The 25,657-nt window shown below is 33.1% G+C and overlaps 1 protein-coding gene across 2 annotated transcripts in view; it reads right to left on the bottom strand.

Annotated features, from left to right (window-relative positions):
* AIMP3 (aaRS-interacting multifunctional protein 3) overlaps positions 1-25,449 on the bottom strand; it is a 61,872-nt gene extending 36,423 nt beyond the window's left edge. The window contains exons 1-2 of one of the 2 annotated variants that reach the window (XM_035374861.2): positions 25,288-25,449; positions 6,110-6,206 (exon numbers count right to left, since the gene is read on the bottom strand). In XM_035374861.2, coding sequence (XP_035230752.1) covers positions 6,110-6,206; positions 25,288-25,374 — 184 coding nt within the window. In that variant the 5' untranslated portion in view covers positions 25,375-25,449. The remainder of the gene's footprint in view (positions 1-6,109; positions 6,207-25,287) is intronic. The other variant, XM_035374860.2, reaches the window with a different exon arrangement.
* Positions 25,450-25,657: the final 208 nt, after the last annotated feature.

Raw genomic sequence — 25,657 nt, 5'->3', positions numbered from 1 at the left:
TTCCACAGGTAAGAGCATTTTTTTAATTTTCAATGTAAATTTATGTTATAAATGCTTAATTTAATATTTGTTATTATTTTCATGAGAAAAGAAACCTTCCTTATAGTTTTGGCGGGTAATGGGTTAACGTCTTCGTTATCTTTTTCTAGAACAGTTTTAAATGCTGATATTGATGGTTTGATTAAATTCTCCCCTATAGTACGGCTTTTTCCAGATTAAGTGATGAGTAATGAAATTTGATAAACAGCCTCCAGAGCACGATTAACAGTTGCATTATGAGCAGTAAATAGACACTTTAAAATTACTGTTTTCAAAAATGTTCCTTAAAGTGTGAAAATAATTCAAATCTGAATTAATATCAGCATTATGTTTCGCCTTCAAATGTGTCTCAAGATGACCTAGTTTCAGTGATTTGTTTGTCAGGCATTATTGGCATAAAAGGACAAAAGTTGACTGTTTATGGACCGGGTATGAAACCAAATTTTAAATATGCCTCCGAATACCGACGAACAGTTTTTCTTGCTTGCACCCCTCATTTCACTAAGGGCTGAAAAAAATAAATACAAGATCAATATAAACAAAGCTGAAAGCAGCTGCTGTTGCCATTTAAGGAAAGAATAATATACCGGTTGCCACTCCTACAGTAAAAAATAAATTCATTGGCTGAAATGTGCGAGAAACGTCTAGAAAGCATAATATGTCAGTTATTTAACTGCCTTTAAAAGCATTTAAATGTCCATGTCTACAGTGAGAATTCTTTATAAAATATTTAAAATGCACCACAATTTAAAAACTTTTTTACGTATACATCACATTTTTTTATTTTGGGGAATAAAAAATGAAATTTTGAAAAATTTTGACTTCATGAAACATATTTAGAACGTTCTTTATCCCCTTAAACTCTGGACGAGTCCATTTTCGAACTGTCCCCTTAACAGTCGCATTGCCCCCTTGTGGGGCATAGGCCCTACGTTGGGAAACACTGATTTAATGCAACTTAGAAAAATAGCTGTTTTATATACTCCAAAAGCCTTGCTAACTTTAATATGGAATTCTTCTACATTAGTTTTATATGAATGGAATTTTTTAGTCCAAAGGGATTTGAATCCCAAAGGACTATTAGTTTCGTTTTGGCATTTTGCGTCGGACTCATAAATGTCGGTTCACTTTTCAAACTGTTGCCACAAAATGTTAGAGTCCTGCATTATACTTGAAGAAATTAAATAATGAAAAATCTGCATAAATGTATGTATATTTCTCATATTGTGATAAAACAACGGTACATAGAGTCATCGATTTTTGAATAACGTAATCCTCCAACGAATATGAGCATGTGGAAGACCAAATTTGAAATTTGAAATTTGTTTTATGATCGATTTCCTATTTTTTAAAACTTTGACGAATTTTTGATTAACAAACTCAAGGATTTCAAAGCGAGCAATGGCAACGTTGTGCAGAAAAAACATTTTTATCTCCAGCGCGTGAGTCTCTGTATCGGAAATTTTAAAGATATGCTCGTTTTAAAACTATCTTGCGATATTGCTGTTGCACTGGATCTTATGGTTTAAGTGCGAGGAACATGATATTTAATAAAGAAAGGTAACACACAAAATGTTAAAAAACGCCCCTTTGGACGTAATTTAAAATCTGAAACATTTCAGATTTTTTTTATTTTTTTTTTTATTATTTTTATTTATTTATTTATTTATTTATTTATTTATTTATTTTGTGTGTGTGTGTGTATGTACAGCGCAAAGATAGTTTGCTCTCACTTTAAACATATGAATGTGGCTAAAAACAGACAAATCATCAGCACCATTTAAAATGTCCAAAGACTTAAGAGATAAAAAATCCATTACATCTGAGGATGGCTAAACAGACCAATGCTCTTAATTTTCAAAAATAAAAGAGAGTAATTTTTTTGAAGACACATGGATAAAACTAGTTTAGAATTTCAAGTTTTCTGTTATTGAAAATTTAAAAAAAAAAAAAAAAAAAAAAAAAATTGGTTTTTGACATGAATACTTTGCAAATACTGCCCTTCAGGAAAATCTAATATTTTATACAAAATTTAATTAATATAAATATTAAAACTATTTACATAAGAAATATAATCCCATAATTATAACAGAAATTAGAAAATAACATGAAAACATTTGGAAATCCTGAATTTATTTAATAAACATGGAAAAATTTCATATTAGTGAAATCACAGAAAATCCCCCAAAGTTTTTCACTGAAACTCATGCCGTGATTAAATTAATACTCTAATTAGCAGTAGATATGGAGATGAATTATTATGATAAAGTGTATGACACCTATATGCTTTGGGAAAAAGTAGTTTCTACGAAAGATCATCTCACATTTACAAAGCACACAGAGAAAAACACAAAAATGAAACTCGTGCAATTACTGCATTCCAACTTAGGAATTGTATCCCAGATGCAAATATCAGTGCTCCAGGTCTTATCCATATTGGTTATGATAGGTGAAACATTGGTGGTATCTATGTGGGCCAGTGCTAGGATTTTTTATGCTAACTTACAAATTAAAAAAAAAAAAAAAACTTTTCAGTAATTGCTAATTTTCCCTTTTCTTTTACATTATAAGAGATTTAAGAGAAAAATGATTAAAGTTACATTTAAATATAATTTACACCATTTTTTTGCACATTAATTTCACACACATGCAGTTTTTATTTGTTAGTCTTGCTGAATTTACAAGTTTTTCTTTTTTTCCCCTTTGGTTTTGTTTTGCTACGTTGGAACATCAACAGGTAAAACAAAAAATATCTAAAGAATTGAAAATAAAAAATATTAAACTACTAGGTATGGATAATAGGAAAATGTCATAAGGGTTATGAATTCTATATTTATTCTTGACATAACATATTTTATAGATAATTCCATGTATGTCTTTTTTTGTTATCATTTTAAAAATACTTTGATATCATAAAAAGTTTTGTATAAATCTTAATTATTAGTTTCTGAGAAATTAATGGAAAAAATAAAAATTATTGTCCATTTCAGTTGTAAAAAATTTTCAGTTAACAGAGCGTATACCGCATTCAAAAGCATATAAAATACACTAATGCTAAATTTATCATTAGGTTTGTAATGATTGGTTACTTTTATACTGAAACTGTCATCTTACATTGGTAAGTGTACGGTATCTTTGCGGCATGGAGGCAATCTAAATACTGTCATGCTAAGCATCTCCTTGATAGGTTGGTATTAGGAGAAGAGAGATGGCAGATCCTGAGATCCATGCTCTGGGAGTTTTTCATCAAAACTGGTGCAGAATTTCCCTTTCTCCCATCTGTAGTAACCTATGATGTACTGTGGCAACGTTCTTGTGATGAGATAGCTAAATGACTGACAGATTTGGCCATTCTGAACAAATGCTTAATCAGCATTAGAGGATAAAAAGAGGATACTTGCATTATATAACCCCAATGAAAAAGATCATTTGTTTATTGCCTATGAAGTGAATTTTAAATTTGTCTAAATATTTTTTTACTAGTATTCCCTCAAAACTTTCTTACAGCTGTGTAGCTCAGAAACAGCTGTGTATAGGGCTGATTCTAGACCATCAGTTGCACCACGCAAATTAAAATTGGGAGCCCCCTTTTTTTTTTACAAACCTTATGTTTTAAATTTTTAATTAATAACTATTTTTCTCCGAAGAGTTTTTGGATGTTATTTATGTGTTCAAATAAAACAGTATAGAATTTGGCTATCATTTCCACTGCTTTTAAAAAGTTTCCTTTTTTGGGGAGGGGATATAGCTTTGAATTATTGCCTTCTCCATCATTTCTTTCCCAACAAAAGAAGTTTTGTTGCTCTCTATCTATTGTGCTATTTTTGCTTAACAGATCCCATGTTTTTAGCTCCCAATAAGTTTTAACACATTCCATATATTTTGCACTATTCTCATGTCTAGCAAAATACTGAGAGCAATGACATCAGTCCCTATACCCAAGAATAATACGCTGAATATTATCTCCTGCGGACCTTCCAAATAATTTATATGAAAGTAAAAGGCAGCATCTGATGAAACAGAATATAAAAGCGAAGTTTGTTAAATTGTTTTACCATTTTTCAATAATTTTGTAAAATTATGAATAACTAAATCGTCTACCAGTTTCACTAGTAGGAAATTAAAAATTTTCACTCAGAGACACAAGTTCCATCTCCATTAAAATTTCAATGATTCCAAGAAGTAGATGGCAAAGTGGCAGCATCACTGACAGTAAATCAAAGTTGGGTTTTCTGTGATGTTCCAGGACAAGCCTCTGCAAGATCAGATTCTAGAACCCATGGTCTCATCCGAAGAAAAAATTACGTTATTGGGCAGTGAATCCGAACTGTCTTCTGCTGCTTCTAATTCTGCACTGCTGTCATGGTGACCATCTTCATATCCAATAAAATTAGTAAAGCTTATTCTAAAACTATGAGAGTAGAATATTCTTTTATATATATATATATATATATAAATTGTTCATGAGAACTGTGAAGTTTTTATTTTCTTTCAGCTTCCTTCTTCTCTCTTTTCTATAAAATGTGCCACAGTGCCTATTAGTTTTTCTAAGCCTATAAGATAAGTAATATTTTAATTTTCTTTTGTATCAATCCCTGCCCACTGTCATTACGTGTGATGAGGTCACATCAGAATGAAGTTTTTGAATTGTCACAACTTTATGAAATCAGCTAAGAGAATTCATCAGTTTCTACTGGTGACAATGTTATTTGGCAATGGATTTGTTGCAACAGAAGTAAGTGATTTCATCAGACAAGACCTCATTTCAGTTCAATTGGTCTGATAAGCATGAAAATGCACAAATCTTTTCTCAATGGATTTTTCTCATTGGCTGAGAAGCGTAACAGTTGTTTCAATGGTACTAGCTTATTTAAAAGTGGGATTTTGCGAACTTCGTACTTTTTTGGGGGGTACTCAGTTGGCTCTTATTATAAAGGTTCTTGAGAAATTCCGGAATGTATTATAAATCTCTCGATTACCCCTACTGCAATTGGTACTTTTGGCTTTCTTTTAAAATAAAGAAAATTAACAAGGATAGAAACCGAATATTCTCAATTTACATGCTCCCGATAGCAGAGTTATTATTTTGCCGAAAGAACATGACAAAAATTTAGGTTTGTCTTATTATTTGTTTTACAAATATTTAAATGCATAATATATTATGAGTTCTTCAAAAACAAACTACAGTACAAAGTCTGTAATCCAGACTCGTCAGGACTTCGGCGACTCCGGATTAGGGTTTTTTTCTGGATTATAGATCATCAATTTAAATCTAAGATGTCATGCAGAAATTATACAATTAAAAATATGAAACCGTAATTTATGAAATAAAGAGCAATTATGATCTAAAGGGTATCAAAATTTACAAAAAAAAAAAAAAGCTTAATATTTATTTGTTTACTTTATTAAACATTTCTTTCAATGTAAGTTGTTTTAAGTTGCTTCATTTTTTTGTGCTAATACTTTCTCTTTAATTCTCTCTTCTATAAACAGACATAATTTCTTGTTCAGTTACAAAGTTCCACTGTTCAAATCCTGTAACTGCTGTGTTGAGAATAAAAACTAACTTGTCAATCGAAATTTTTTCATTTTCAATAACCTCTTTATCACTTTCTTCACCATCGGAAGCACGCATGTGTAAACGTTTTACTGGCTTTACGCTCATGTGTAGCGGATGCGCGCATTAAACGTGCATGGGTAAGCATGGCTCCGAGGTCCGGATTATAGACCATTCGGATAATGGACTTTGTACTGTACTGGATATTCTTATTTGGATAAATTTGCAGATTACATATAATTTTTCATTATTATTAGTTTGGTAATTCAAAAAGGTTGACTGTTTCTAAAAAAGGTAAATTTTAAAATATTTATACCCGATTTGCTAACTATGTTAATCAAAGTATAAGGTATTTTCTCCCTCTTTTCTGCATGCCTTCGTGGTGTAACGATAGCATACTCGGAGCATATTCGAGAACTCCAGGTTTGAGTCTGGGTGAAGGCACTGTTCATTTTTCAAGTCTCCTGCTTCAAAATAACCTAATGCCTCTACAAAAGAAATAAGTATATTCACCTGTAAAATCCTCTTGAGATACAAGCTGTCCAATATAAGTAGCTGCAGGAATAAAACTCTTTATTTCATGTCCATCTTTGGTTTTTAAGATAACACCCTGAGGGAAAAAAATCATTATAAGTAATATTTTATATTCAACATGAATTTTATATTTTTTAGTCCAAGAGAAGGGCCTATGTCAGATGCCCTACAAATTGACTTTATATAAAGTATACATTAATACAAACTCTCAGAGGAAAGCAAAGTGGCTAATTTTACATATTTTCAACAGCTAGATAAAGTTACTTACTTTTAGGTACAAGCAATGTGGTTATAGTAAGTTAAAAATTAGAGCACTAGAAATATAAAGAAGTCATTAAATATGATTACGTATCACCCACAGTACAATAATATGCTCTAGCAAATTAAAATATTTTAAATAACAGATAAATAAGCTGAATAATTTACTTAAAAATACAATAAACATTTTGAAAAAATGAATAAATCTCAATTTTTTTTATATAGTAATATAACTATATCTTTAACATCTACTTTACTAGTACATTCCTCTCCTTTGCGTGATTTTCCTTCTAGGTTTTTCAGCATATGATTTAGAAACTTCTGATTTATAGTAAACTGTAAAATGTGTGTCCAGATAGTAAAATATTTTGTTTAAGTAAAAAGAATATTATTTAAATAAAAAAAGTCCTTTGAAATACATAGTACAGTCAAAAGTCTTTAATCCGGACTCATCGGGACTTCGGCGATTCCGGATTATATATCATCAGTTTAAATCTGGTAAGATGGCATGCAGAAATTATAAAATTAAAAATATGAAACCGTAATTTATGAAATAAAGAGCAATTATGATCTAAAGGGTATCAAAATTTACAAAAAAATTAATAGTTATTTATTTATATTATTAAACATTTCTTTCAACACACACATGCGTAAAGCATACATTACGCATAGCCGAAGTTAGAAAATTGCAACTAGAAAACTATTTGATTTGATTTGTATTGTCTAATATAGATATACAGGTGGAGGATTTTTTTTGGAATTCCTCCCTGGGAGGATTGGAGAATCCATTCTCTGGATACTTTTCGACACTGGAGTAAATCACAAACTAACGAAATCATCTACAAGCAGATTTTTTTTTAACATAGAAACAAATATAGGATATAGATCCCTCTATATACAGACGGATCAAAATCCCAGGATCATGTTGGTGCCGCTTTCGTCACAGAGAAAACAATAGTAGGGGTTCGATTCCATACAGTTTGCTCTGTGCTTACTTCTGAGCTTACTGCAATCCATCTGGCTTTGACTTACCTTTCAAAACAAAAGTACATAAAGTTTATTATCTACACAGATTCCATGAGTGCTTTAATGTCATTGGAAAATCACGTTCAATGTACTCACCCAGTTACAACCAGAATCCTGAAGTTGAATCATTCTTTAAAAATTCGGGGATACCAGATTCTTTATTCGTGGATCCCTGGACATGTTGCCATTAAGGGGAATGAATTGGCGGATATTGCAGCTAAAACTGCAACCACAATGTACAATCTTCAGATTCCACTAGCAGACATCAAAGGGTTTGTCAAAAGCAAAATCCTCAGCAAATGGCAGAAGCAATGGGATGACAAAGTATATAACAAGCTGAGAAATGTAAAACCCACCATTGGATACTGGCCATGTATGGCTAATAGAAGGAAGGATGTCCTCTTGACTCGACTGAGAATTGGCCATTGTCGCCTGACCCGCGAATATCTTCTGAAGGGAGAAGAGAATCCCAGCTGCCCAAACTGCAATGCAGATCTGACAGTCCATCACATCTTGGTGAAATGCCAGAGTTTTAATTATTTTCGCCAAAAACATTTTAATTGTTCAGAACTGGACTTCGGAAATTTAATTGGAAAAACACATCATCGTAATTTGTTTCTGTTTTTAAAAGATATTGGCTTTTATAATAGACTTTAACCTGTTTTTTAAAAGATATCAGCTTTTATCATAGATTGTAATCTGTCTCTTTATACCTAAGCTGGAAGTTTTTACAAATGACTAATTGCATTGTTACCATTTGTCTGGCGCAGATAACCTTGACAGGTTTTGTGCCAAATTACAATAATCCAATACAATCCAATTTGATTTGTATTTGTGATATTTATAATGACGAGGAATTTGATTTAAATCATATGAAAGACTGAGTACATCAAGATGAAATACTACATTTAGTAAGGAATTATAAGCCAAATAAAATAAAAACCATCTGCTCTGAAGATAAGGATCGTGCTGACAGATCAACTTCCAGTTCAATGCGCGCCGTGACATTCCCCCCTCCCAAACCGCGCAGAGCAGCGCGAAATTGATAAACAGATTTCGGAATGGTTAGAGAAACAAAGGAGCCTTTATCCATTTTTTGCAGCAATTTCACTTTTTGTTTGATGGACATCGAAACATGCTTTCCCTTTGTAGATTCCTTTGGCAGCTCCAGATCGAAAATTCTATTTGACATAATCAAAAGTTCCACTTTACCTTTATAAAATTGCTCTAACAGTCTGCAAAAATTAATAAGCCGGATCCAATTCGAAGATTAAGGAACAACGCAATCTGCAACATTAACTGAAACAGATAATTAGATAATTTTAGCTTAGCTTATACCGCCCGTTATACATTAAATACGCATGCGTAAATGTATTATGCGCATGCGCATATGTGTGTGCGCATGCGTCAATGCATAATGCATTGACGCATGCACAGAAAGTTTGTAGTTTTGAGGTCTGTATTATGGGTGTCCAGATTAATAACTTTTGACTGTATAATAATAATAGAAAGCCTTGTGCACTTTTTGATGTGCTAGTATTTATAATTTAAGCTGTCTCTTGAAGAAATATTGTAGTATGTATTTTTACTTCCTTGTACGAAGTAAAAAGGAAGTATTGTAATCGCGAAAAGTTTCAGTCAGCATATTTCAACGAAAATATCCATTTTGACCGTTATCGAATGCAATTTAACGATGTTTTTGCGTGATATCTGCATATAAGGACAGAGGAAAAACTCTTTTCCTGCAAAAAAATTATAAAATTGCTTTAAAATTAATTCTGAAGAGAATTTTTCGTGGCGTCTGTACAAAACTATGTACGAAAGTATCTCGCATAACTCAAAAATGAGTAGCCTCAGAACGTTGAAATTTTGTATATAGGACTGCTATAACATGTAGATGTGTACCTCTTATTTTGGTTGCAGTCGGCCGTACCAAATGTATATAAATATATTTATATATATATATATCCACTCTGTTACCCGGCTCAGTGATCTCATTTTCTTTACCCTTATATGCTTGTAAATTGTACATTTTTTGCTTTAAAAATGATTGAATTATGTTGTTCTTATCTTCCAGTTAAGGTTTTTATGTCTTTAGTAAAGTTTATATGCCTTCAGTATTCTGTATGCAATATTTTTAGAATTATCAACAATTTTAAAGTTGTTTAACACTCCATCGGGCGTGTTGATCTGACAGATACAGGCATGCCAAAATCTGTTTTTGTCCCCTTAAACTTCTTCTCACGACCTTGACCTTATCACTATCTGTAAATCTGGCCACCTCCTCCTTTGGAATGCAGTAACAACCAGTTCAGTGTAGGAGTACTTCCTGTTTTTAAGCTTATTTGAAAATTTGTATCTGTCAGATACACGCGCCAGATAATGTTTTTCTCCTTAAGCTTTATGGACGTATCGAGATTTCTTGCAGATTTTTTATTTATTTTTCCCATGATGAGTGTTAAACGCTTTTTAGATTTGAATAATCAAAAAGACCTTGAACTAGTCCATAATATTCTGCTTAGTGATGGAAATGAGGAATTAAATGCTGAAGAATTTGATGAAAGTGATGATGAAGAAGTGGATATTTTAGAAACATTTGAAGTGGATTCTGAAAGTATTGAAAGTGATTATAATGACTCAGAATTTGAGGATGATGCTAACAATGGTGATTTTTATGTAGGAAAAGACAAAAGTACTAAATGGGCGAAATCGGGCAGAAGAAAAAATGTCAAAGTTAGATCGCAGAATATTACCACAAAAAAAACCTGGAGTAATCGGAAATGCGAAAGGTATAAAACTATATACGACTCTTGGAACTTTTTTTTTTTTTTTTTTTTCCCCTGATGAAATATTGGAAATAATTGTGAAATACACTAACAAATACATTTCTACAATTTCTGATCTATTTAGTAGAAAAAGAGATGCAAGACTAACAGATATCATTGAAATAAAAGCATTTATAAGTTTACTTTTAGCTGGCGTTTTGCCAAATAATCGATGCAAAACGAAGAATTTTTTTGGGGGGAAAGAAAAATTTGTCTTTTGGAAGAACTGTGGTCTACTGATGGAATGGGTATTGAGATGTTTAGAACAGTAATGAGTCTGAAGCGATTTAAATTTCTTCTAAGATACTGTAGATTTGATGATAAAGAGACGAGGAACGAGAGAAGGAGAACAGATAAATTAGCACCTATTAGAGAAATTTTTGAGAAATTTGTGGGAAAATGTAAGAGTAACTATTGCATGGGACAAAATGTTACGATAGATGAAAAATTAGAAAGTTTTAGAGGAAGATGCCCTTTTCGCCAGTATATTCCATCAAAACCAAATAAATATGGCATTAAAATTTTTCCAGCAGTTGATGCTAAAATGCTTTATACATTGAATTTAGAAATATATGCCGGAAAATAGCCTGAAGGTCAATTTAGTATCAATAATTCCCCATTAGATGTTGTTCTGCGATTATCTGAACCAATTTTCAACAGCGGTCGCAATATCACAGCAGATAATTGGTTTACCTCTATTGATGTTGTAAAAGCCCTAAATGATAAAAAACTTTCTTACGTTGGAACAATAAGAAAGAATAAAAAAGAAATACCTCCCTGTTTTGCGAAATCTAAAGGAAAGGAAGTACATTCAAGCTTATTTGGTTTTTCTAAAAACTGCACTTTAGTTTCATATGTACCGAAAAAAGGCAAATATGTTTTGCTTGTATCAAGTATGCACTTAGATGATGCTATAGATGCAGACACTGGAGATGAAAAAAAGCTAGATATAATCACATTTTATAATATACATGATACAAAATGCGGTGTTGATGCTCAGAATAAGATGTGTTTAACTTATAATTGCGCTTGCAATACAAGGAGATGGCGATAGTATTTTATTCGATGCTAAATATTTCAGCTATAAACAGACTAGTTGTATTTTTGGGAAACCAGAATACTGTTCAGAACAGGAGAGATTATTTGAAAATACTGGTGAAAGCATGCAATGAAGAAGTTGTTAGGCGCATGAATAAACCCAATTTATCGAAGGATTTGCAAATGAAACTTCGAACCTACAGACCAACTGCTGAAGAAGGGAAAAAAGCAAAAGCTTCCCAATAACCAAAAGAAACGCAAAAGGTGCTCTACATGTCAAACAAATTTGACCTAATATTCCTGCATAAGATGTGCTGAATATTTTTGTTTGGAACTTGAAGTAATGATATGTCACAAATGTTCAAATGAAAACCACACTTAAATTTAGAATCTAATTAAAGTATAACTAATTTATTTTGTCATTTTACATTATGTATTTTTATGTGATATTAATTATTTGTGAATTAATAATTTTTTCAACTGTATTAAAATGTTCCATTGTGTGTGTTTATAAACGGCATTTTAACCTGTGCAACAGTGATTGTAAATAATAAATAAAAAATTTAAAAATAAAGAAAGAAAGGTATGGGTGTGAAAGCCTGGACCTAAAAAGAATAAAAATAGAAGATTTAAAGTAATACAGATCACCAGAAAACACGAAAAATAGAGATGTATATGACAGATACAGTGCGCCCGATGCCGCAAGATTCGAGACGCGCCCGACGGAGTGCTAAGTGCCGGTAAGCCTAATAATTTTTTTGATGCCGGCCATTGCTTGCTTACATTTGAAACAGCAGAATAGTAGATTTGTTGCCAATCTGATAATCTTAGCTTCACAGCAACAAAGATAATGCCTTCATTTATTATTGTGAATTAAATCATGCTTAATCCTTTCTGGAATTTTTTTTCGAGGAAATAAAAGTTTAAGATTTACTTCGTAATTTTTAATACAGATATTTTGAGTTATGTATTTTTGCCTTGTCGCGAAGTGAGAACTGCATTAATTGAATGAAAAATACTCAATCGTCTGTGAAAAAATTTTATTTTTTGTTTTGTTTGCTTAATTTCTTTTATACATCGTTCTAGCTTTATTATAGTATTTGAATAGATCATGTGGCAACGATTAGATAATTCTTTAAATGATATAAATTTTGTGCATTCCGAGTTATAATATGAATGAAATATAATACTGTTAAGTGAACCTAGCGCCAGTGTTGCTATGTAAACAAATAGAGTGAATTTTAAAGAATGCATTTATTCTATTTTGTTTTATGCGCAGTCGGTGAAGTAAATTTAATTCAATCCAATAAGTTTAAATGAAATGCAAGAAAAAATTAGTATAATTTAATATTCCGTACAAGGAAGTCATGTGGTGTACACATCAGATTTTTTAACTTTTGTTTTCCATTGGTAAAACTAATAGAAAAAGGAAAGGGGTATGTAAGTAAATATGATACAGACTTACATTTAGTTTTAGATCTACTGAAGCAAGTTCTTATTAACAAGATTTGTGGCAGCACTAGTGACAAAGTGACAATACTGACTAAAATTTTATTCATGAATATTTCAGATAGTTAAATACAGTCAAAAGTCGTTAATTCAAACACCCATAATACGGAATGATCTATAATACGGACCTCAAAGCTAAAATCTTTCTGCGCATGCGCCGCGTTGATGCATGCGCATAGGCGTTTTACGCGTGCGCGCAAGACATTTATGACTGCGCATATGCGTCTGCGCAAGCGCAGAATACGTTTTCGCGTGCGCGTTTAATGTATAATGGACGGTATAAGCTAAAATTATCTATTTCAGTTAATGTTGATGATTGCGTTGTTCCTTAATCTTCGAACTGGATCCGGCTTATAATTTTTTGCAGACTGTAAGAGCAATTTTATAAAAGTAAGCTTGAACTTTCGATTATGTCAAATAGAATTTCCGATGCTGGAGCTCCCAAAGGATCTAGAAAACGAAAGTATGTTTCGATGTCCATCAAACAAAAAATGAATTGCTACAAAAAATGGATAAAGGCATATCCTTTGTTTATCTAACCATTCCGAAATCTGTTTATCAATTTCACGCTGCTCTGCATGGGGGGGGGACGTTGCGGCGCTCAATGAACTGGAAGTTGATCTGTCAGCACTATCGTTATCTTCAGGGCAGATGTTTTTATTTTATTCGGCTTATAATTCCTTACTAAATGTAGTATTTCATCTCGATGTACTCCGTCTTTCATATGATTTAAATCAAATTCCTTGTCGTTATAAATATCACGGATACAAATCAAATAGTTTTCTGGTTGCAATTTTCTAATTTCGGCTATGCGTAAGGTATGCTTTACACATGCGCGCTTTGAAAGAAATGTTTAATAAAGTAAACAAATAAATATTAAGCTTCTTTTTTTGTAAATTTTGATACCCTTTAGATCATAATTGCTCATTATTTTATAAATTACGGTTTCATATTTTTAATTTTATAATTTCTGCATGCCATCTTACCAGATTTAAACCGATGATCTATAATCCGGAAAAATCGATAATCTGGAATCGCCAAAGTCCCGACGAGTCCGGATTAAAGACTTTTGACTGTATCAAGAAGCCACTATAAAAATAACTGCCTGTCATTATATTCTTTACTGCGCACACAAAATGAACATTTAAGTCTATTATATTTACAACACTAAGCAGAAATATTTTACATATTTGTACTGAAGTTTAAAATAAGGTGTCAAAAATTAACTATACAATTATACATAAAGGATACACTTCAGAGTTCTAAATTTGATTCTTATATGCATATTTAATTCTTATATACATCACAATTTAAGGCAGTTCATATTTTATGTTACTTGATAAGTTAATTGCAACATTTAAAATCTTGCACTAATTGGCATGCAAGTAGGAAAAAAGTATATATGTCTCTAAAATGATGGCAAACAAATACAGGTGATCACACATACAAAAACATGCTAAACTGGATTGTTCTGATTATAGCTAAACATATTATGGCTATTTGTATAATACCTTCATTAAAGACTTCCCAAGGGAAATACGCTCTTATTCATATTAAATATTAGGTTAACCATAGACACATCTTATAGCCAACACATCTGAACCCATTCAAGTTACCAATGTTCTGCACGTACTTCTTTGATTACCAAAGGGCCTAAAACCAAGTGAAATTTTGACTTTTGTGAAACAGAGCTCCAAGAGTGTTTGAATTTGTAAATATTCAGTATAACTTTGATTACATAAATATTAAATTTTTAATTCCTTTTAGAAAACAGTGCAATATAAATGATATATGATTATGCCAGAGATGAGTTTAGACTGTAAACTAATATTCAAATTTTTGTAAAAAAGCAAAACTACATGAAAACGTATTTTTGTAGTTCTGAAACATTCAGATATTTGACAAATATGGTTCTTTTGTCAGGTGCAATGAAAACTGAATAGGATTATTTAAGGCAAAGCATACTAAGTCTATCTGCTCTTGGAGAAGTAATTGTTCCAAATGCAAATATAACTGAATTATTTAACATGAAGCACAGTAAGATCATCTGTTCTCATGGAAGAATGTCTTTGTGGAGGATTCTCTAACAGAAACTGGTCTGTATTTATATTATATACAAGAAACTAGTACAGGCACAGACTTTTTTATGAAGAAGATAAAGCATACAGAGGCACAATAATAATAATACATAATAGTAATAAACTCTTCATAGAAATAATAATAATAAACTCAACATAGAAAATATTTAAAACACTTCTGCAGAGAAACTGGTAAATGTAAATGCCAACAACGGCAATAATAGTTCAGACCTGGTTAAGTCGATGGATTCACTGGAGATAGCAACCATTCTTCTTATATTGTTTTTGGTTCCTTACATGGCTGTTCATAATTTTGCGTGTTGTAGCATCACACTATCATTTTCTTTACAGATGTCATTTATTCTTCACTTATTTACTATTATTTTGTTGATTTCCATGTTATCTTTTCTGACTTTTTTAACAATGAATAGATGGAATTATTTTGTTTAATTAAAGAAGCTGTCGCAGACAGATGCTTGTTTGCAGTAGAGTATCTTAGAAGCATATTGCCTTTATCAAAAACACGTTAACAGCAAACAATAGATGGGTGAAAATTCTAATACGACTGACGACTGATTAAGAAGCGTGTGGCAAAGGGAACAACTACTATGACTGATGAATAGTCTTAGGCAGGCATGGGTATTATGATGCAGCAAATGGTCGACATATTAATTCTTAGGCAGACATGGACATTGATAAGTAGGCATGGGTAACTGTTAATAACTTCACAAATTTCATTAATTCGGCAACTGGTGCATATATCCAGTTCAGAGGAATTGAACATGGCATCCTCTGAAAGTGAAATTACCAAAAAGTGGACCTCAAACAAAAACCTAGCCCACCATGTACTCTGACAGCTATTTCAGCATGAAGCTAAACATAACGGGAAATTCCACTCATGGAAATTTTAAACGCAGTTAAATATTGTATCTTTTTATGGTAATACGTCCCTGGCAATTTACTTAATGGCTCATATTTTTGAAAAAAAAAGGAGGGGCATAAAAATCTTCTGAAAAAAGAAATGAAATGTTGGATATAAGTATACAAGTTTTTTTTTCTTTTAAAATTTTTTTATAAGTGGTATATGAATACAGAGTTAGTGCAGCTCTTCGACTTGTTATCTTGAGTTTGTGTAGCAGTGATTTTTGTGCTAAAATTTCCACTACAAAAAGCCAAAATAACAAGTCAAAGAAATGCACTAACTTGGTGTCTATGTGCCGCCAAAAATTTTCACACCATTACACAAAGCCAAAATAACGAGTCAAAGAATTACACAAGCTTGGTATCCATATACACATCAACCTATTTTCACTTAAAAAATCATCAGAGAATTGCAGGAGCACGGCAATGCACACTGACTTTGTCCATGAACACATCAATTTATTTTCACTTAAAAATTATGCACTACTATCACATCTACGCACTACACAAAGGAAATATCCACTTACCTTTTTTAGAAATTTCTGTGTCTTCAGTCTATGGCACACAAAATTCCTCAAAAGCATGCAAAAACTTTTCTCAAACCATGTTCCCTTTCCAATAGAATGCTTTATATATTGACCATTTGAACCTTTCTTGCTACAAACCTATTCAAAGCCATCTGAACACTCTTTACGCTCGACTATCACATTTCCTTCGTACAAACAGGACACTTATAATGGCTATTAAGTAAATCTTCATTTACACAGCAGTGAATTAATGCTTTTTTCCCCTTTTGTTCCAAATCGTAGAATCTTCAAATTAACCTTACCAAATTCAGCCATTTTACCCTGCAAACCACAAAATAAGCTATGTACTTCATGTTTCTTTATCATGTTTAATGAGTTACATTAGACTTATATGTGCTTAAGATGTTTAATCAGCTAATTTTTAGTTAAATTTAACTTGCATATGCTTATTATCATGCTATGCACTGAATATGTTTAAAACGCTAAATTTGATTTACATACCCTTTATATCATGTTTAACCGCTATTGCGAAAACCATTACAATTGGTGAGCTTGGTAACAAAAAAATGTAGTCGTCACAGGGGTTCTTTAATTGAATGAATATTTAATTTTTAAGGTACAATAACAAACTCCAAGTAAAAAATATTTATTCATAGTTAGTCATTGTCAACACAAATTTATTTCAGAACTTAAAAACAATAACCACAATACGTTAAAGTTTCCTTTTAATAAAAAAGGTATTCTTCTGTTATTGGAACTGAATCTTGAGAATACAATGTTTTTCGGCTTTTTTTTTTTATGTTGTTTATGTTAGCAATACAAATTTAAGACTGTATTTTAACTTACTCATAAATAGTTGTTAAGTTTTAAAATTATCATATTCATTCATCTGGAGAATTTGTAGTTCAGTTGAGTGATTTAAAAGGCATCGATAATTTTTTTGTTTGTTGTTATTTACTTTTTCACAAACTTTTTGGTAAATTCATTAGGAAAATTCGCAATATTAAAAAAAAGAGTTGAAAATTCTTTCTGCCAAAGAATTTTTGATTTTTTTTAAATACTGTGTGAATTTTCCTTTATTATATTAATTTATTTCCACTTCAATTTTGACTCGAATGTTTTTAAAATATATTACTTTGTTCTTTCTGTTCAGTTTTAGCTTAGCCATACAGGATATTAATTCTATTTAATTTATCTCTTTCTAGGTTTCATGAAATTCACAGCATTTTGAGTGACATTTACAATCACTAATTATTTTTTCAAAATGATCCACTAAACATATATGTATTCATACTCTGGCACATGATCTAAAAGTTTTCTATTTTACCATTTAAATTTCATAAATGTAAATATTTGTACTCAAATTAGATGAGGCTCATAAGTGGCTGAGCAGTGAAGTTGCTGAAAATTGATAGTTTGATACAGGTTGAAATCCCGGCAAACAGGCTGTTACATATGCATTTTTGTAGTTTTCCCCATGTGTAACATGGATGTGAGTAACTTCCCTTAGACAGTCCTCCACAAATGCATCCCTCAGGCAAATAACATTTCAGTTCTTGTTATAATCAAACAAATCAACTCAAGTTAGAAGCTTCATTTCATTGCACACAAAAATTCACAACTGATGGTTTTTGAATTATCTCATCAAAATACTCATTTAACACATTGCTGCCGGCCTCGCTCACTGATGGGTCACGCTCCTCTGTTCTGTGGGGTGGCATGACCCAACGGTGGGTCATACTCGATTGTTCTGCTGGCCGGCATGCTTCACCGATGGGCCCCGCTTATAAAAAAAAATACATAATATTCCATTTTGGTTAGAAAAGATTTAAGGGCGACCCTTGAATTATCGCTAAGTTGTTGTTTCATTTATAGCAACCTGAGTAGTTGAATGTTATAGAATCCCTATTATGACGTAATTGGTTGTGTGATTGCCATCAATTGGAATTGTGGGAAACGATTTGGAAAGTGTGTGTCGGAAGTACGTTATTTTGCGGCTTACATGACAAAATGGCTGAATGTGGTAAGATTAATTTGAAGTTTTTTGTGAGGTTTGGAACAAAAGGGAAAAAAGCATTAATTGACTGGCATGTAAATGAAGGTTTACTTAGTAGCCACTACTAAGTGTCCTGTTTGTAGGACGGAAATGCATATGGCAAAAGTCTGAGGATACCGGCACTTCGGAGGATATTTTTGACTCTTACTTTTTTTCAAATTTATGTGGCAATCCCGGTATACAGATTCTTGTTCAGATAATTTTAGGAGGTTTTTGGATGCTGTTAAGGAATTTTGTTCGACAGAAGACGCGTAAATTTTTAAATAAGGTCAGTGGATATTTCCTTTGTGTATGGTCACATTAAATACAGACTTGACCCTTGCTTTCCCCTTGTATGAAATTTCGCCAGAGATTGCGCCCAAAGAGTCTCACTTTCCTGCCAGTTTCGTATAACGTTATCAAACAAAATCTGTGATGTAAAGTGTGACTGATATGAGAAATTATGTGCGAGTAAACCATGTTTCTGCATTTGCAAAGCTAGAAATTATGAAAAATCGGCTACTATTCATCTAAATGAAATTAATATGGAATTTGAAAACAGACTATCTGGGAAATCTTCCAGTGGTATTTCAATATTATCTGAAAACATATTCAAAATGGCAGTGCATTTACACGTCAGCCATAAATAAACTTCATTAATCATAAATAAAGTCTTGATATAATTAATATTTTAATATTCTTAACTGCTGCTTTATGATAAATTTAATAATTTCCTTCCAATTTCTTTTTATCGATGCTGGTTCGACCTGTGGTTGATAAAAAATAAGTCTATACACAGTTTTTGGGGGGGGGGGAATGCTTTGCGAGTTTTCATTCATCATGATAATTAGTATCTAATTACGAGGCGTATGCGTATTCGGAAACTAAGTACCATTTTGGAAAAAAAAATAGTAAAACAATTTTTTCGAATCCAATTTTATTTTTACATGAAAATACATGTCAAACTATTTTTCAACATAGTAGCGGGTGACCAGTTTTTGTATACCATCACCTAAGAAACTTCTCGCCAGTTTCGATAACCACGACTCCACAGCATTTTTCGTGTCATCGTCAGATCCAAAGCGCTTGCCACCAAGCTCGCGCTTCATGTGCAGGAACAAGTGATAGTCGGACGGCGCCAAGGCCGGGCTGTACGGCGGGTGATCGAACAGCTCCCAATGAAACTGTCGAATTAACGATTGAGTGACACCAGCAGTATGGGGCCGAGCATTGTCATGGTGCAACACAATTCCTTTACTGAGCATTCCTCTTCGTTTGTTTTGAATGGCACACCTTAGTTTTGTTAAATATCGTGCCGCATTAATGGTTTCACCTTTGGAAAGAAATTCAGTAAGCAAAACGCCTTTCCTATCCCAGAAGACAGTGCACATGATTTTTTGTGATGACACTGTCACTTTGAACTTTTGTTTTTTCGGACAATGAATGTGTCTCCACTCCATCGATTGTTGTTTCGATTCTGGTGTGAAATGACACCCCCAAGTTTCATCACCTGTCACAATTTGGTTTAAAAAAAGTTTTCTCCCTCATCACTGCACCGTGTGAGAAATGTCAGGGCACTACCAAGTCGCTTTGTTTTGTGAACATCAGTGAGCATTTTTTGAACCCATCGGGAACACAGTTTGCGATAATTCAAGCGGTCAGACACAATTTCGAACAAAACAGTACATAATGTGAAAATGTATATAATGTGAAAATGCCTCTGAAAGAGTTGTCATTGTAAAGCGTCTGTTCTCATGAATTGCTTCATCAACTTTCCTTACCAAATCATCAGTGACAACAGAAGGCCGACCACTCCGAGCCTCAGCGTGGACATTTGTTCGACCTGCATTATACATTCTTACCCACTTTCTCACCATTCCATCACTTATCGCATATTCACCATAAACTTCTGTCACTTGACGATAAATTTCGGCCGATTTAACATTCCTTGCGTTCAAAAATTTAATCACGGCACGAATCTCACAGTCAGCGGGAGAACTAATTGTCTTAAACATTTTGAATGTGCACAGCAAACTGAAAACACAACATAGAGCAACCAAAATGGCGACAATTGAAAGTCAGTGAACAAGAAAGACTAGTGCGCATACGCGGGACGCCTACCACAGCACTGCGACGGTGCTAGAATGAAACAGTACTTAGTTTCCGAATACGCTACGTATATTTTTGTATATATTATCGTCGGTAAGACATTTTAATCATTTAAGAAATATAAATAAATTATTCCAAAAGTGAATCTTTGAACTGCTTAGTTTCATATATGCACATCAATAAATATACTGTAAAATTTTTTCTGGGTTTACAGTACTTTCAGAAACTTCGACAAATAATATAAATCTGACTATAATAATATAAATTTAATTAAATGAAAAAAATCTGATGTGTACACATGACTTCCTTGTATGAAATATTAAATTATATGCATTTTTTCTTGCATTTCATTTAAACTTATTGGATTGAATTAAATCTACTTCGCCGACAACGTATAAACCACAACAGAATAAATGCATTCTTTAAAACTCACTCTAGTATTTGTTTACCATAACGACACTCTGGCGCTAGATTCACTTAACAGTTTTAATAATTATATAATGGTTAACTTATATAATAATTATATAACGGAAACTAAGTTAACTGTTATATAATCCAATAATTATATAACAGTTAACTTATATATTTCGTTCATATTATAACTCATAATGCACAAAATTTATATCATTTAAAGAATAAAATTATCTAATCATCACCACATGTTCTATTCAAATACTATAATAAAGCTAGAATGATGTATAAAAGAAATTAAGCAAACAAAACAAAAAAGAAACAGTTTTTCACAGATGATTGAGTATTTCTCATTTAATTAATTCAGTTCTCACTTCGCGAGAAGGCAAAACTACAGAAAAACTCAAAATATCTATATTAAAAATTAAGAAATAAATCTTAAACACTTATTTCCTCGAAAAAATTCTAGAAAGAATTAAGCATGATTTAATTGGCAATAATAAATGAATGCATTATCTTTGTTATTGCGAAGCTAAGTTTCTCTAGATTGGCAACAAATCCACTAGTCTCCTGTTTCAAATGTAAACATCAATGGCCGCCATAAAAAAAAAAGGCTTAGCGGCACTTAGACAACTTTAAAATTGTTGATAATTCTAAAAATATTGCATACAGATTTACTAAAGGCATAAAAACCTTAACCGGAAGATAAAAACAACATAATACAATCATTTTTAAAGCAAAAAATGCACAGTTTACAAACATATAAGAGTAAAGAAACTGAGATCACTGAGTCGGGTAACAGAGTGAATATACACTGAAGTGACAAAAGTAATGGGATACCTCCTAATATTTTGTCGGTCCTCCTTTTGCCCAGCTAAGTGCAGCAACTCAACGTGGCATGGACTCAACAAGTCGTTGGAAGTCCCCTGCAAGAATATTGAGCCATGCTGCCTCCATAGACGTCCATAATTGTGAAAGTGTTGACGGTGCAGGGTTTTGGGCATGAACTGACCTCTCGATGATGTTCCATAAATGTTCGATGGGATTCATGTTGGGCGATATAGGTGGCCAGATCATTCGCTGGAATTGTCCAGAATGTTCTTCTAACCAATCGCGAACAATTGTGGCCCGGTGACATAACATATTGTCATCCATTAAAATCCCATCGTTGTTTGAGTACGTGAAGTCCATGAATGGCTGTAAGTGATCTCCAAGTAGCTGAAGGTATCCATTTCCAGTCAATGATTGGTTCAGTTGCACCAGAGGACCAAGTCCATGCCATGTAAAAACAGCCCAGACCATTATGGAACCACCACCAGCTTGAACAGTGCCTTGTTGACAACTTGGGTCCATGGCTTCATGGGGTCTGCGCCACACTCGAACCCTACCATCAGCTCTTACCAACTGAAATCGTGACTCATCTGACCAAGCCACGGTTTTCCCATTCGTTTAGGGACCAACCGATATGCCCACAAGAGTCGCTGCAGGCGATGTCGTGCTGTCAGTAAAGGCACTCGAGTCGATCTTCTGCTGGCATAGCCCAAGGAAGACAAAATTCGCCACACTGTCCTATCGGACACGCCCCTCGTACGTCCCACATTGATTTCTGCGGTTATTTGACTCAGTGTTGCTTGTCTGTGAACACTGACAACTCTATGCAGACGCTGCTGGTCTCGGTCGTTAAGTGCAGGTGGTCGGCCACTGTGCTGTCCATGGTGGGATGTTATGCCTGAAATTAGATACTCTCGGCACACTCTTGACACTGTGGATCTCGGAATGTTGAATTCCCTAACGATATCTGAAATGGAATGACTTCTGCTGGCATAGCCCAAGGAAGACAAAATTCGCCACACTGTCCTATCGGACACGCCCCTCGTACGTCCCACATTGATTTCTGCGGTTATTTGACTCAGTGTTGCTTGTCTGTGAACACTGACAACTCTATGCAGACGCTGCTGGTCTCGGTCGTTAAGTGCAGGTGGTCGGCCACTGTGCTGTCCATGGTGGGATGTTATGCCTGAAATTAGATACTCTCGGCACACTCTTGACACTGTGGATCTCGGAATGTTGAATTCCCTAACGATATCTGAAATGGAATGACTCGTGCGTCTAGCTTCAACTACCATTCTGCGTTCAAAGTCTGTTAATTCTCTTCGTGCAGCCATAATCACGTCAAAGCCTCTTCACATTAATAACTTGAACACAAATGAAAGCCCTGCCAAAGCACTTCGCATTTATACATTTTCAACGCAATACTACTGCCATCTGTATATTTGCACATTGCTATTCCATGACTTTTGTCACTTCAGTGTATATATAAATATATTTATATATGTTTGGTGCGGCCGATTGTAACCAAAATACGAGGTGCACATCTACATGTTATAGCAGTTCTATATACAAAATTTCAACGTTCTGAGGCTACTCGTTTTTGAGTTATGCGAGATACGTGTGTACGTTCGTACAGACGCCACGAAAAATTCTCTTCAGAATTAATTTTAAAGCAGTTTTATTATTTTTTTGAAGGAAAAGAGTCTTATTCTGTCCGTATGTACAGATATCATGCAAAAACATCGTTAAATTGCATTAGATAGGGGTCAAAATGGATATTTTCATTGAAATATGCTGCCTGAAAATAACAAGAATTGCAAAAACTCGCCTCTTTTTACTGCGAAAAATCGTCAAGGGGTACCTGTAAATATACTTTTACCGAAATATCTACTTACCTTATTTACAAATTTCCCTCTCTTCAGTCAAACAAAATTCCTTAACAGCATACAAAAACTTCCTAAAATTATCTGAACTAGAATCTGTATACTGGTGTTGCCACATAAATTCACAAAAATAAGAGTCGAAATATCCTCCGATGTTCGACCATACGCAGTTCCTTCCTACAAACAGGGCACTTAAAATGGCAACTAAGTAAACCTTAATTTACACACTAGTCAATTCATGCTTTTTTTTTTTTTTTCTTTTAAATCATACAGAAACTTTAAATTAATCTTACCACATTCAGATATTTTACCATGTAAACCACAAAATAAGAATATACTTTGCATCCAAAATCTGTCCCATCATTCAAATTTCTGCAATCACGCAACCAATAACATTATAATAGGGTTTGTAAAGCAATCAAATATTCGGTTACCATAAATGAAACAACTTGGTGGTAAATGAAACAACAACTCAGCGATAATCCAAGGGGCACCCTTCAATCTACTCTAACTGGATGATTCGCAAAAAGAACAGACCCCTAATTCAAGTGCCACCGCATGAAAAGAACAATTAATATCCATGACACCATCAACATGTTAAATGAATTTTAATTTCCGTAAGTACACTGATAAATTAAGCTGCTTGAATAAACCCTTATATATACCATAATCATATTTTGATCATTTATTTCAGTATTTGCATATTAACCTATGGATATAAATGAAATGTTATTGCTGTTTTTTTTCTTTTATCTTTCATACAAAATATTTAAACTTACCATCTGCCTTCTACAGAACTACAAGCATCAGATTATTTTTGAAGTTATGGGATCCCACCCTAAAAAGTACCAGTTAATGGACATGACCTGTTCTCCTGAATATGGTCCATAAAACAGTAATAGAATGGAACAATCAATTGCAAGAAGTTTTTATTCAAAAGAATTCTAGAGATCTTTTGGTAAAATCCGAGTGCCTCACAATATAGAAATAGAAATCGAGGATAGGCTTTTTTATGAAACAAAAAAGTGAAGTGAATCGAATACTGATTCTTTATGAAAGAGGTGTCAGTTCCTCCGAAATTCAGTAGGAATTGATGCAACTTGTGTAGGATCTTCGCCAACTTTAATGATTCAATGTTACACAACTTTCATGGTCGATGAAATAATACTGTTAAGTACCCTTTTTTTCCTACCCTGTTCTTTTAACATGTCAAATCTAAAATAAAAATGTCTCTTTTAATAAATTAATCTTTCATAAAAAATACACTGAGCACACATCCATACTTCGATGTTCAATTCTGAGATACTGTCAACATTTTAACAGTGGTAATACTGTAAATACACCTGAAGATAAAATGCCTGGACGGTCACAATATTCATATTTTGCTTGCCAGTTTACAAAAATATTCGAATCTGACAACTTTTTTTATAAACTGGAAAGCAAAATATGACGAAACATGGCCCTGAAGTTATCGGTTTAAGTAATTACTGAAATAGAATTAACCGTTAATCAAAAATACTAGTAATTAAGATCCAGAATTCTTCGAAAATACCAATAACAGTCACTTAAAATCTACTTCTTAATTGTTCTTTTAAACAGACAGTCTTTTCTCCCATAAAATAATTAGTCAATAGTTTCCAATCCTTCTAGAGTAGGTAAATATTCTGTTCATAGTTTAGGAAATAAAGTATTATGAAATTATATACCTTACTAGTCGTATTTAACAAGGAGTCTGAATCACTAATTTTTAAAACCTGCAGAACATCCTGTAAAATTCTTTTCGTCTGGTCCATCTCTCCTCTAGTTCTAGCGTTTATGTAAAGACTATCGAATCACTCACTCATACAGCCATGGAGGTAGGAAAGGGAGGAGGGACCATTCCGCGCTAGAAGTGAAGCACTGCTTTGAAGTTTGGGTCACCAGACGGGGTGTTTTTTGTTTACATTCAGAAGCTCGCTTGACAAAATTCTGATAGTATTTCGACACACGACAGTTCCATAAAAATCGAAAAAGGGACACTTTCGCATGAAAGAAACATTCATAGTGGGATGGATAATAGCAATTTGTATAGTTTAC

This window comes from Stegodyphus dumicola, chromosome 1, assembly GCF_044657685.1.
Source record: "Stegodyphus dumicola isolate Sdum_Otavi_A_Nest chromosome 1, ASM4465768v1".
NCBI classification, from domain to species: Eukaryota; Metazoa; Arthropoda; class Arachnida; order Araneae; family Eresidae; genus Stegodyphus; species Stegodyphus dumicola.
This window is presented reverse-complemented; position numbering and strand designations above follow the sequence as displayed.